General features: G+C 48.6%; 1 protein-coding gene across 1 annotated transcript in view; it reads left to right on the forward strand.

Annotated features, from left to right (window-relative positions):
* The window catches only part of qpct (glutaminyl-peptide cyclotransferase), a 30,968-nt gene that overhangs the window by 4,198 nt on the left and 12,039 nt on the right, over positions 1-14,731 (forward strand). Inside the window, exons 2-3 of the mRNA NM_001442679.1 lie at positions 85-231; positions 974-1,255. Coding sequence (NP_001429608.1) covers positions 85-231; positions 974-1,255 — 429 coding nt within the window. The remainder of the gene's footprint in view (positions 1-84; positions 232-973; positions 1,256-14,731) is intronic.

The raw sequence follows: 14,731 nt of genomic DNA on the forward strand, positions 1-14,731 counted from the left end.
TGTGAAAGTGCTATAGAAATAAAGTGAGTTGAGAGTTGAGTTGAGTTGAGTTGAATGAAAAATGTTTATACTCATTTTCTTCAGCTTAAACATGAAGCAACTACTCTGAACTCCAGTGAACTGAGTAGTATCGTAGCTCATACTGATCTGGACCGAATGTGGCAGAAGGACCTGAAGTCAATGCTTGTTGTGCGTTATCCTGGTTCAGCTGGAAGCCAACAAGTTCAGCAGGTCAGTCTTTGTTTGTTTGTAGGGCCTCACGATACTGCAAAATATGTGATATGTGATATTGTTGTTTGATAATATTTCTTTCTATATAACATCTTCCTATAGAAATGCTGTGCTTCACCTTTTTAAAAAAATAATGTAGATATGAAATGATCATACAAAATAAAGAGGTAATGCATATATTTTCTGATCTACCTAAATCTAAATCACTCTTTAAAGGGTCACAAAACACCAAAACACATTTTCTGAGATATTGACAGTCATAAATAGTATCCTATGATATTCCATGCTCCTATAAACACGATTAGGACACATAGATTTCACAAAAAATTTGAAAATTGGTTGTTTTTATGTTATTTCGAGCAAATTTGTTCTTCCGGTTTAAAATGAATTTTTGAAGCTGCATCACAGCTCATCATTGGCTCTTATCATTTACCTCTTTTGTCTCCCACCATTTGTTTTTATATTCAATTCTCTGGTCCGAGGCCATAGGTTCACTTTTGGGTGAATCTAGCCAATAGCATAAGAATGCATAATGTGGAGGTTGGGATAAATATAATAAGATAATAATAAACATTTTATATGTGATGCAACCCAGAAATGCTTTGCACATACATTTAATCTGTTACACCTCTCTGCAATAAAGTAGCACATATACTCTACTAATAATAATATCTGTAAATTGTGAGCATTGTGCAGCCCTATTTGTGTATGTAAGTGACTTAGCTTTTCTCTCTCTCTTTAGCATATTAAATCGACCCTAAGCTTGCTGAAAGCAGGCTGGGATGTGACTGAGGACTCCTTCTATGCTAATACTCCTTATGGGCAGCTTCCCTTCACCAACATTATTGCTACTCTCAACCCTACTGCAAAACGTCAGTTGGTGCTGGCCTGCCACTATGACTCCAAATACTACCCACCTCAATGGGATGGCCGTGAGTTTCTTGGGGCGATCGATTCTGCAGTGCCATGCTCTATGATTCTGGAACTTTCAAGAGCCCAAGATGATGAATTAAAGACCCTGAAGGTATGACTGTCTACATAGAAACTGAAGTGATTAATTCACTGAATGTTTGTTTGGTTATTATTTAATAAAAATCTGACCATTTGCTTACATTTTTTCTCTTATGGCATCAGTTTGATGGCTTGTATGAAATATGCTTAGCCACGGAACCATTAATAATCAAGTGAAAGATGAGATGAGCTCAATATTCTCTTTCAGTTGGAAATCATAATACTTCGTTCAATTTTGGGTAGGGCTCATCCCAATGCTCCAGTCCCTTCAAAAGTTTTACTCCCATTACTCTCTATTAAACCTTTATTTTCAACATTTTTAAAATATTTTAAACTTATTTGGATACTATATTTTGCTCGAACAATGTAAAAACCAAAGTTTAACAAAGTACAAGTATAAAATTCATGTGTTTTTTAAAATGTGTTCGCATGGTAGTGTCCATCAGTTGTAAAATTATTCCAAATTATTCATTCACATTCAGTTCCAAATTATTAATTGCAAAGGTCTCTTTAAAGTGGCCAGTTTTGAGCTCTTTAGGACTTTCGGTTCTGTTCACAGTGTGCCAAAAAGCAATCTTAGCTTTACATGGAGAACAAACATAATTCAAATTTGAGATCCTACATGGCTATATTAAGCAGTGGAGGACCTCTGCCTTGCTCGTGCACAACATATACAGCTGTTTAAGCAAAATCACTGAAGAATTTAGCCAGTTCCACATAATAATGACAAAGTCATGTCACAGCCTTTACAGTTGTATATATATATATATATATATATATATATATATATATATATATATATATATATTTGTGTATGTATATATATATATATATATATATATATATATATATATATATATATATATATATATATATATATATATATATAAATCTGTGGTGTAGTTGGGGTTATACACACTTATACTCCATATGCCTACTTTTTTCCATGTGCTGTTTCAGTATTATGACTTCTGAGGATCAATAATTTTGTATACCCTCGGTATACTCACTTGTTTTGCTCAGTAGAGTAATTTATGCTAATTTATGTGTATTTGCGTCCCCTTTAACTGTATACCAAATGTTATATATTGTAATAATGTTCGTTGTTGAGGGAAGAAGAAGACAGGGTCGGCGATTCAGGTAAGCAAATATTTTATTTATTATTAAATGCCACCACACAGGTAACGGGGTATGTGTGTGTGTGTGTGTGTGCTCTCTCCTCTCCCGGCTGCTCCTTCTCTTCTCCTTAAGAAGGGTGTCTCTCCGGCTCAATCACTAGAATAAACAGGTGTTATTTATTATTTCTGATTGGCCTGCTGATTAGCCGCCGGGCTCTGAGCATGCTCTCCCCCCTCATTGGGTGTTTGATCATGCTTACCTCTCCACATACCCCCACCGCCCGCCTCAGGCCGGGGAGCCGTCCGGCCTGCAGCCCTCCCCCCCCGCCCTAGAGAGGAAGTCGGCTACAGCCATCTGCACCCCCGGTCTGTGGATCACCTTGAATTTAAAAGGCTGTAATGCTAGATACCAACGGGTGATCCGCGCGTTGGTATCCTTCATACGGTGGAGCCACTGGAGAGGAGCATGATCTGAACAGAGGACGAATTCCCTGCCCAGGAGGTAATAACGAAGAGTGAGAACATCCCACCTTAACGCCAAACACTCCTTCTCTATGGTGCTGTACTTAGCCTCACTCTTACTGAGTTTGCGGCTAATGTACAGCACCGGCCGTTCCGCTCCTGCCACCTCCTGGGAGAGAACCGCCCCCAGACCCCGATCGGATGCGTCAGTCTGTAAAATAAAGGGGAGAGCAAAATCAGGAGCGTGCAATAGCGGCCCCCCGCAAAGTATAGATTTTACCTTTGAGAAGGCCTGTTGGCACTGCTCCGACCATTGGACGGTATCCGGTCCCTCCTTTTTAGTGAGATCGGTCAATGAGCTGACAAGGGCCGAATAATTAGGGACAAAACGCCTATAATATCCTGCCAGCCCCAAAAACTGTCTCACCTCCTTTTTGGTCTTAGGTCTCGGACAGGTTGCAATAGCTGCAGTCTTATCAATTTGGGGCTGCACCTGCCCGTGACCTAAGTGGAAGCCCAGATACCTTACCTCCACTCGCCCAATTGCGCACTTCCGTGGGTTGGCCGTGAGCCCGGCCCGTCTCAGCGCTGACAATACCGCCCTCAAATGTTGCATATGCCGCTGCCAGTCATTACTGTAAATGATGATGTCATCTAAATAAGCAGCGGCATATGCTGCGTGAGGGCCGAGTATTTTATCCATCAGGCGCTGAAACGTCGCCGGTGCCCCAAACAGCCCGAACGGAAGCGTCACAAATTGGTGTAATCCGAACGGCGTAGTGAAGGCTGTTTTTTCGCGGGATATTGGAGATAAGGGGATCTGCCAATATCCCTTCGTTAAATCCAATGTCGAGTAATACCGAGCAGCACCTAACGTCGAATTTCGACACAGCATTCACCTTGCGATAATCCACACAGAACCGGACCGAGCCGTCCGTCTTAGGTACCAAGACAATCGGGCTGGCCCAGTCGCTGTGGGATTCTTCTACTACTCCCATTTTCAACATATTACTCAATTCTTCCTGAATCACTTTTTTCTTGTGTTCAGGCAGGCGATACGGCCGGGTCCTAACGACCACGCCCGGTTCGGTCTCGATGTGGTGCTGAATTAAATTAGTTCGACCGGGTAGGGTGAGAACACGTCAGAATACTCTCGTTGAAGGTGTCGGATATCGATGAGCTGGCTAGCCGAGAGATGATCGCCCCCGGTGACCAGAGCGCCCGGCCGCTGTCGGCCGGTGCTCTCTGGCCCCAGGTCATCCTCATTTGTAACCAGCGTAGCCAGCATCACCTCCTCCGGCTCCCTCCACTGTTTTAACAGATTAATATGATATATTTGACGTGAACCAGCCCTATCCGAACGAACTACCTCATAATCGAGATCGCTGACTCGTCGTGTGACCACAAACGGCCCTTGCCACTTGGCGAGTAATTTAGAGCTGGAAGTGGGTAGCAGTACAAGTACTTTATCTCCCTGTGAAAATTTACGGAGTTTAGTGCCCTTATCATATCGCCGGCGTTGGTCATCCTGGGCCTTAAGCAAATTCTCTGTAGAGAGCCGCCCCAGTGTGTGGAGTTTTGCTCTAAGGTCCAGAATATATTGAATTTCATTTTTACTATTAGAAGGCTCGTCCTCCCAAGCCTCTCTAACAACATCCAAAACCCCTCTGGGCTGTCTGCCATAGAGAAGCTCGAAGGGGGAAAACCCCGTGGAGGCTTGGGGAACCTCCCGCACAGCGAATAATAAGGGCTCCAACCACTTATCCCAATTTTTCGCGTCCTCGTGAACGAATTTACGGATCATTGATTTAAGCGTGCGATTAAATCTTTCCACCAGCCCGTCTGTTTGTGGGTGATAGACGCTGGTGCGAATAGATTTAATGCCCAATAATCCGTAAAGCTCGCGCATCGTGCGTGACATGAACGCGGTGCCTTGATCAGTGAGAATCTCCTTGGGGATTCCCACACGGGAGATGAGGCGAAACAGAGCCTCCGCAACGCTCTTTGCTGAGATATTACGGAGCGCGACTGCTTCCGGGTATCGGGTTGCATAATCCACCAGAACTAATGCAAACCGATGCCCGCGTGCGGATCGCTCTAATGGCCCGATGAGATCCATACCAATTCTCTCGAAGGGGATCTCCATAATCGGTAAAGGGCACAACGGCGCTTTTGGGGTGGCCGGTGGATTTACCAGCTGACATTCACTGCACGCAGCGCACCATCTGCTGACGTCACCGTGAATGCCCGGCCAAAAGAATCGGGTCATGAGGCGATTTAGTGTGGCCGCCTGACCTAAATGTCCGGCCATAGGATTAGAATGAGCCGCCTGAAAAAGCATTTCCCGGCGGCTCTTTGGTACTAATAACTGGGTTGTATTTTCTTTTGTCTGAGTGTCTTGGGTCACTCGATACACCCTATCATTAATAACCGCAAAATACGGATAGGAGAGGGGTCGATCAGGCTGGAGGATTTTCCCATCAATAACCTGCACTCTTTCGAGTGCATGTTTTAGTGTATCATCACGCGACTGCTCAAGGGGAAAGTCTTTACACCGGGAAATTCCCAGCCCTTCCCCTGTGTCAGCGCGTGACGTCACTGCTTGGGATTCCCCCAGCTGAGCGTCACGTCCCCTATCCAGCGATTTCTTCTTCCAAGAAGCACCCGCACATAAAACTCCCAATAATCTATTAAATCCAGGCCAATTAGTTCCCAGAATTAGCGGGTGTTTGAGGTGCGGGTTAACTGCTACCTCTACTCTATGCTTTTTCCCCCGGAATTGAATGTCTATTGCCGTTAGCGGGTAGTGAATTATATCCCCGTGCACACACCTTACCCTTACCGTGCGGCTAGTATCCAATGCCGGGTCTTGAAGCAGGCTTTGGTGGATGGAGGTCTGGTTACACCCCGAATCCACCAAAGCTTGATACGTACCCCCTTTCATACTCACAGGTATCCGGTATAGCCCGTCGCGACCGGGGGCGATGACTGGCGCGGCGGGTACGCGGATCAACGCACTCACCTCCTTTGTTGAGCAACTTTTTAGTGCGCTATCCTCGCGCCCCGGGCGCCAATGCATCGGCCCAGACCTTCCCACTATACCCCCGGGGCCAGCAGGACCAACCGATTGAACCGGAGAGAGACCTGACGCTGTTTTAGAAGCAGCCAGGGGTCGAAACTCCGCCCCTCCGTCCTGATAGGCGCACCCCTTCAGCGAGACCGGCTGCGGACCCGCCTTTGCGCACTGCTGTCTGGGTGCTGGTGTGGGCGGTCTCCGCACTCTGGGCCTGGGAACAGGACGGGAGAGAGAGAGAGACAGAGAAAGAGGGGGAGAAGAGAGAGAGGTTATCTCGCCGACCCTGGACCTCGCCACCAGGTGATCCTCCGCCAGCTGGATGGCCATTTCCAGATCGTTCGGCCGGTGGCACTGGACCCACTCCGATGTTCGGGAGGGGAGGCGGGCGATGAACTGCTCCAGCACCACGGCATCCATCAGCTGGGCTGTAGTTCGGCCATCCTGCACAAGCCATCTGCGGCAGGCGTCACGGAGCTGCTGAGCGAACACAAAGGGCCGGCCGTTTTCCTCCAGCTCCATGGAGCGAAAGCGCTGGCGTTGCTCTTCCGGGTTGAGGCCGGCCCGCTGGATAATGGCTCGCTTTAGGTGAGCGTACACCAGGAGATTCCGAGCCGGTAGCTGCTGTGCGGCGATCTGTGCTTCTCCCGACAGCAGCGGGATGACTCGTACCGGCCACTCGGCCCGCGGCCAGCCACACGCCTCCGCTAACCTCTCGAAGAGGTCCAAAAACACTTCCGGATCGTCCTCCGGTGCCATCTTCTGTAGCGAGATGGGAGGGTGGGCGGCAGATGTCGGAGCGGGCCGGATCTCCTGGTTCAGCAGACTCCGGATTAGCTCGCGGTCCTCCCGCTGGGCCTCTACGAGGACTTGGAAGCGTCGATCCAGATTTTCCCTCAGCTCCACCAACGCATGATGTTGTTGTTGGTGGAGGACCGTGAGCGCCTGGATGACTTCCGCACATGGATTATTAGACGGAGTAGACATTCTGGCAGCGAAGTTTCTTCTTCTTCCCGGGTTTCGGCACCACTGTAATAATGTTCGTTGTTGAGGGAAGAAGAAGACAGGGTCGGCGATTCAGGTAAGCAAATATTTTATTTATTATTAAATGCCACCACACAGGTAACGGGGTATGTGTGTGTGTGTGTGCTCTCTCCTCTCCCGGCTGCTCCTTCTCTTCTCCTTAAGAAGGGTGTCTCTCCGGCTCAATCACTAGAATAAACAGGTGTTATTTATTATTTCTGATTGGCCTGCTGATTAGCCGCCGGGCTCTGAGCATGCTCTCCCCCCTCATTGGGTGTTTGATCATGCTTACCTCTCCACATATATATATTTATATATATATATATATATATATATATATATATATATATATATATATATATATATATATATATATATATGTCACAACACTAGACGAAAAGGATCCAATTGCAAGTGTTTATTAACTGAAAAATGAAACAAAGGATATCACTGGAGTAAACTGGAGACAAGAAAGTTCAAAACGAGAGCCACGGGTCACAATGAAGACATCAATGAACAACGAAGGATTCTGGAAAACAACAGACAGAAACAAGACAAACAACGGACTGATAACCAGAACATACCACATGAGGAAATATATAGCCAGGCAAATAAGGACCAGCTGGAAGATGATTAAGTCAGCTGATGACATCAGCTGATCCAAAAGCACGCTGTCAACACAAAAGGTAAACAAACACACACCCTCACACATGACAACACTCAAGGCAAGATACATAACATACAGGAGGAACACACAGATCCATAAACCGTGACAGTACCCTCTCTCCTAAGAGCGCCTCTTGGCGCTCACAGAAAAGCTTACCTGGCGATTGTAATCATTGATGAGAAAATGATCCAATATGTCCCTTGCAGGAACCCAATTCCTCTCCTCTGGACCGGACCGTAACCCTCCCAGTCCACCAAGTACTGGAATCCTCGTCCCCTCCGTCTCGAGTCCAGAATGCGCTTAACCGAATAAACCGTCTCCCCCTCTACGAGACGCGGCGGGGGGGGGGAACCGGAGTAGGCGGATTAATGGCCGTATAAAAAAAGGGGCTTTAATTTAGAGACATGAAAAACGGGATGAATTCTCCTGTACGCTGGAGGAAGTTTGAGGCGGACTGCCACTGGACTAATGATTTTAGTGACAGAAAACGGGCCAATGAATTTAGGTGCAAGTTTATTACATACGGTGCGGAGAGGAATATTTCTAGATGAAAGCCACACTTTTTGACCGACAACGTAAACGAGAGGCTTAGACCGGTGGCGGTCGGCTTTAGCCTTGGTGCGCAAACCTACTTGAAAGAGGGTCTGTCTGGCCCTGTTCCAAGTACGTCGACACCTCTGGACAAAGGCGTGGGCGGAGGGAACCGCGACTTCAGATTCCAGACTGGGAAATGCAGGTGGCTGGTACCCTAGACTACACTCAAACGGAGAGAGGCCCATGGCAGACACTGGTAATGAGTTATGTGCGTACTCAACCCATGAGAGCTGCTGGCTCCAGAAGGATGGATTCTGAGAGACTAAACATCGTAACATACGTTCAAGATCTTGGTTGGCTCTCTCTGTTTGACCGTTACTCTGTAGGTGGAAACCAGAAGAAAGACTAACAGTCGCCCCCATTAAATGACAAAACTCTCTCCAAAATTTAGAGATGAACTGAGGCCCCCTGTCAGAAACCACATCTGTCGGGAGGCCATGAATACGAAAGACATGGTCAATGACAGCAGCCGCTGTCTCTCTGGCTGATGGTAATTTGGGCAGAGGGATAAAGTGAGTGGCTTTCGAAAACCGGTCCACTACAGTCAAAATCACCGTATTCCCGTTGGAGGGGGGGAGACCCGTAACGAAATCTAACGCAATATGGGACCAGGGTCTCGATGGCACTGACAGCGGCTGAAGAAGTCCAGCGGGAGGGCGATTGAAAGTCTTAGAAACAGCACAAACTGAGCAAGCCAACACAAATTCCCTTATGTCACGAGCCATAAGTGGCCACCAGAATCGTTGTTTGACTAGAGACAAGGTACGACTCACCCCAGGATGACAGGCCAACTTGGAAGAGTGACCCCAACGTATGACGTCAGACCATAAATCCTCTGGCACAAATAAACGACCCGGTGGGCATCCAGGCGGAGGCGTTACCCCTTCTAAGGCCATGCGGACCCTTGACTCGATCTCCCAGGTGACAGCAGAAATAAAAAGTCTGCGTGGCACGATGGCTTCAGGAGATGATGCATTGGATGTACTCCAGATTTTTATGATCGGTCCAAATGATAAAGGGAACCCCCGAACCCTCTAGCCAATGACGCCACTCTTCCAACGCAAGCTTGACAGCCAGCAGCTCTCGATTACCAATATCATAATTTCGTTCTGCTATGTTGAGACGATGAGAAAAATACGCGCAAGGATGCATCTTGTTGTCCGAGGAAGAGCGCTGGGACAGGATAGCACCGACCCCACCTCTGATGCGTCAACCTCCACCACGAACTGCCGTGATGGATCAGGGGCAATGAGAATGGGGGCTGAAACAAAGCAGCTTTTCAGTCGGTCGAATGCAACTTGTGCTGCATTGGACCACCTGAACAGAGTCTTGATGGAGGTTAAGGCAGTCAGAGGCGCGGCGAGCTGGCTGAAGTTGCGAATGAAACGCCCGTAAAAATTGGCAAAACCAAGAAACCTCTGCAGGGCCTTGCGGGAGTCTGGGGCTGGCCAATTTACCACAGCCTGAACTTTCTCTGGATCCATGCGCATCCCCTCGACCGACACGATATGTCCCAGAAATGGAACAGACTGTGCATGGAATACGCATTTCACCGCCTTGACATAAAGCCCATTCTCTAGCAGCCTCTGAAGCACTTGCCTGACATGTTGAATATGTTCCTAGATAAAATGAGAAAATATCAGTATGTCATCCAGGTAAACATAAATGAACTGATCTAGCATATCTCTCAACACATCATTAACGAATGCTTGGAAGACTGCAGGGGCATTGGACAGACCGAAAGGAAGAACGCAATACTCAAGTACTCAAAATACTCATTACTGTAAAGGATGATGTCATCTAAATAAGCAGCGGCATATGCTGCGTGAGGGCCGAGTATTTTATCCATCAGGCGCTGAAACGTCGCCGGTGCCCCAAACAGCCCGAACGGAAGCGTCACAAATTGGTGTAATCCGAACGGCGTAGTGAAGGCTGTTTTTTCGCGGGATATTGGAGATAAGGGGATCTGCCAATATCCCTTCGTTAAATCCAATGTCGAGTAATACCGAGCAGCACCTAACCGGTCGAGCAACTCGTCAATACGCGGCATTGGATAGGCGTCGAATTTCGACACAGCATTCACCTTGCGATAATCCACACAGAACCGGACCGAGCCGTCCGTCTTAGGTACCAAGACAATCGGGCTGGCCCAGTCGCTGTGGGATTCTTCTACTACTCCCATTTTCAACATATTACTCAATTCTTCCTGAATCACTTTTTTCTTGTGTTCAGGCAGGCGATACGGCCGGGTCCTAACGACCACGCCCGGTTCGGTCTCGATGTGGTGCTGAATTAAATTAGTTCGACCGGGTATTTACGGATCATTGATTTAAGCGTGCGATTAAATCTTTCCACCAGCCCGTCTGTTTGTGGGTGATAGACGCTGGTGCGAATAGATTTAATGCCCAATAATCCGTAAAGCTCGCGCATCGTGCGTGACATGAACGCGGTGCCTTGATCAGTGAGAATCTCCTTGGGGATTCCCACACGGGAGATGAGGCGAAACAGAGCCTTCGCAACGCTCTTTGCTGAGATATTACGGAGCGCGACTGCTTCCGGGTATCGGGTTGCATAATCCACCAGAACTAATGCAAACCGATGCCCGCGTGCGGATCGCTCTAATGGCCCGATGAGATCCATACCAATTCTCTCGAAGGGGATCTCCATAATCGGTAAAGGGCGCAACGGCGCTTTTGGGGTGGCCGGTGGATTTACCAGCTGACATTCACTGCACGCAGCGCACCATCTGCTGACGTCACCGTGAATGCCCGGCCAAAAGAATCGGGTCATGAGGCGATTTAGTGTGGCCGCCTGACCTAAATGTCAGGCCATAGGATTAGAATGAGCCGCCTGAAAAAGCATTTCCCGGCGGCTCTTTGGTACTAATAACTGGGTTGTATTTTCTTTTGTCTGAGTGTCTTGGGTCACTCGATACACCCTATCATTAATAACCGCAAAATACGGATAGGAGAGGGGTCGATCAGGCTGGAGGATTTTCCCATCAATAACCTGCACTCTTTCGAGTGCATGTTTTAGTGTATCATCACGCGACTGCTCAAGGGGAAAGTCTTTACACCGGGAAATTCCCAGCCCTTCCCCTGAGTCAGCGCGTGACGTCACTGCTTGGGATTCCCCCAGCTGAGCGTCACGTCCCCTATCCAGCGATTTCTTCTTCCAAGAAGCACCCGCACATAAAACTCCCAATAATCTATTAAATCCAGGCCAATTAGTTCCCAGAATTAGCGGGTGTTTGAGGTGCGGGTTAACTGCTACCTCTACTCTATGCTTTTTCCCCCGGAATTGAATGTCTATTGCCGTTAGCGGGTAGTGAATTATATCCCCGTGCACACACCTTACCCTTACCGTGCGGCTAGTATCCAATGCCGGGTCTTGAAGCAGGCTTTGGTGGATGGAGGTCTGGTTACACCCCGAATCCACCAAAGCTTGATACGTACCCCCTTTCATACTCACAGGTATCCGGTATAGCCCGTCGCGACCGGGGGCGATGACTGGCGCGGCGGGTACGCGGATCAACGCACTCACCTCCTTTGTTGAGCAACTTTTTAGTGCGCTATCCTCGCGCCCCGGGCGCCAATGCATCGGCCCAGACCTTCCCACTATACCCCCGGGGCCAGCAGGACCAACCGATTGAACCGGAGAGAGACCTGACGCTGTTTTAGAAGCAGCCAGGGGTCGAAACTCCGCCCCTCCGTCCTGATAGGCGCACCCCTTCAGCGAGACCGGCTGCGGACCCGCCTTTGCGCACTGCTGTCTGGGTGCTGGTGTGGCCGGTCTCCGCACTCTGGGCCTGGGAACAGGACGGGAGAGAGAGAGAGACAGAGAAAGAGGGGGAGAAGAGAGAGAGGTTATCTCGCCGACCCTGGACCTCGCCACCAGGTGATCCTCCGCCAGCTGGATGGCCATTTCCAGATCGTTCGGCCGGTGGCACTGGACCCACTCCGATGTTCGGGAGGGGAGGCGGGCGATGAACTGCTCCAGCACCACGGCATCCATCAGCTGGGCTGTAGTTCGGCCATCCTGCACAAGCCATCTGCGGCAGGCGTCACGGAGCTGCTGAGCGAACACAAAGGGCCGGCCGTTTTCCTCCAGCTCCATGGAGCGAAAGGGCTGGCGTTGCTCTTCCGGGTTGAGGCCGGCCCGCTGGATAATGGCTCGCTTTAGGTGAGCGTACACCAGGAGATTCCGAGCCGGTAGCTGCTGTGCGGTGATCTGTGCTTCTCCCGACAGCAGCGGGATGACTCGTACCGGCCACTCGGCCCGCGGCCAGCCACACGCCTCCGCTAACCTCTCGAAGAGGTCCAAAAACACTTCCGGATCGTCCTCCGGTGCCATCTTCTGTAGCGAGATGGGAGGGTGGGCGGCAGATGTCGGAGCGGGCCGGATCTCCTGGTTCAGCAGACTCCGGATTAGCTCGCGGTCCTCCCGCTGGGCCTCTACGAGGACTTGGAAGCGTCGATCCAGATTTTCCCTCAGCTCCACCAGCGCATGATGTTGTTGTTGGTGGAGGACCGTGAGCGCCTGGATGACTTCCGCACATGGATTATTAGACGGAGTAGACATTCTGGCAGCGAAGTTTCTTCTTCTTCCCGGGTTTCGGCACCACTGTAATAATGTTCGTTGTTGAGGGAAGAAGAAGACAGGGTCGGCGATTCAGTTAAGCAAATATTTTATTTATTATTAAATGCCACCACACAGGTAACGGGGTATGTGTGTGTGTGTGTGCTCTCTCCTCTCCCGGCTGCTCCTTCTCTTCTCCTTAAGAAGGGTGTCTCTCCGGCTCAATCACTAGAATAAACAGGTGTTATTTATTATTTCTGATTGGCCTGCTGATTAGCCGCCGGGCTCTGAGCATGCTCTCCCCCCTCATTGGGTGTTTGATCATGCTTACCTCTCCACATATATATATTTATATATATATATATATATATATATATATATATATATATATATATATATATATATATATATATGTCACAACACTAGACGAAAAGGATCCAATTGCAAGTGTTTATTAACTGAAAAATGAAACAAAGGATATCACTGGAGTAAACTGGAGACAAGAAAGTTCAAAACGAGAGCCACGGGTCACAATGAAGACATCAATGAACAACGAAGGATTCTGGAAAACAACAGACAGAAACAAGACAAACAACGGACTGATAACCAGAACATACCACATGAGGAAATATATAGCCAGGCAAATAAGGACCAGCTGGAAGATGATTAAGTCAGCTGATGACATCAGCTGATCCAAAAGCACGCTGTCAACACAAAAGGTAAACAAACACACACCCTCACACATGACAACACTCAAGGCAAGATACATAACATACAGGAGGAACACACAGATCCATAAACCGTGACAGTACCCTCTCTCCTAAGAGCGCCTCTTGGCGCTCACAGAAGAGCTTACCTGGCGATTGTAATCATCGATGAGAAAATGATCCAATATGTCCCTTGCAGGAACCCAATTCCTCTCCTCTGGACCGGACCGTAACCCTCCCAGTCCACCAAGTACTGGAATCCTCGTCCCCTCCGTCTCGAGTCCAGAATGCGCTTAACCGAATAAACCGTCTCCCCCTCTACGAGACGCGGCGGGGGGGGGGAACCGGAGTAGGCGGATTAATGGCCGTATAAAAAAAGGGGCTTTAATTTAGAGACATGAAAAACGGGATGAATTCTCCTGTACGCTGGAGGAAGTTTGAGGCGGACTGCCACTGGACTAATGATTTTAGTGACAGAAAACGGGCCAATGAATTTAGGTGCAAGTTTATTACATACGGTGCGGAGAGGAATATTTCTAGATGAAAGCCACACTTTTTGACCGACAACGTAAACGAGAGGCTTAGACCGGTGGCGGTCGGCTTTAGCCTTGGTGCGCAAACCTACTTGAAAGAGGGTCTGTCTGGCCCTGTTCCAAGTACGTCGACACCTCTGGACAAAGGCGTGGGCGGAGGGAACCGCGACTTCAGATTCCAGACTGGGAAATGCAGGTGGCTGGTACCCTAGACTACACTCAAACGGAGAGAGGCCCATGGCAGACACTGGTAATGAGTTATGTGCGTACTCAACCCATGAGAGCTGCTGGCTCCAGAAGGATGGATTCTGAGAGACTAAACATCGTAACATACGTTCAAGATCTTGGTTGGCTCTCTCTGTTTGACCGTTACTCTGTAGGTGGAAACCAGAAGAAAGACTAACAGTCGCCCCCATTAAATGACAAAACTCTCTCCAAAATTTAGAGATGAACTGAGGCCCCCTGTCAGAAACCACATCTGTCGGGAGGCCATGAATACGAAAGACATGGTCAATGACAGCAGCCGCTGTCTCTCTGGCTGATGGTAATTTGGGCAGAGGGATAAAGTGAGTGGCTTTCGAAAACCGGTCCACTACGGTCAAAATCACCGTATTCCCGTTGGAGGGGGGGAGACCCGTAACGAAATCTAACGCAATATGGGACCAGGGTCTCGATGGCACTGACAGCGGCTGAAGAAGTCCAGCGGGAGGGCGATTGAAAGTCTTAGAAACAGC

The sequence above is a fragment of the Danio rerio genome, chromosome 17 (assembly GCF_052040795.2).
Source record: "Danio rerio strain M-AB ecotype USA chromosome 17, GRCz13ab, whole genome shotgun sequence".
Lineage (NCBI taxonomy): Eukaryota > Metazoa > Chordata > Actinopteri > Cypriniformes > Danionidae > Danio > Danio rerio.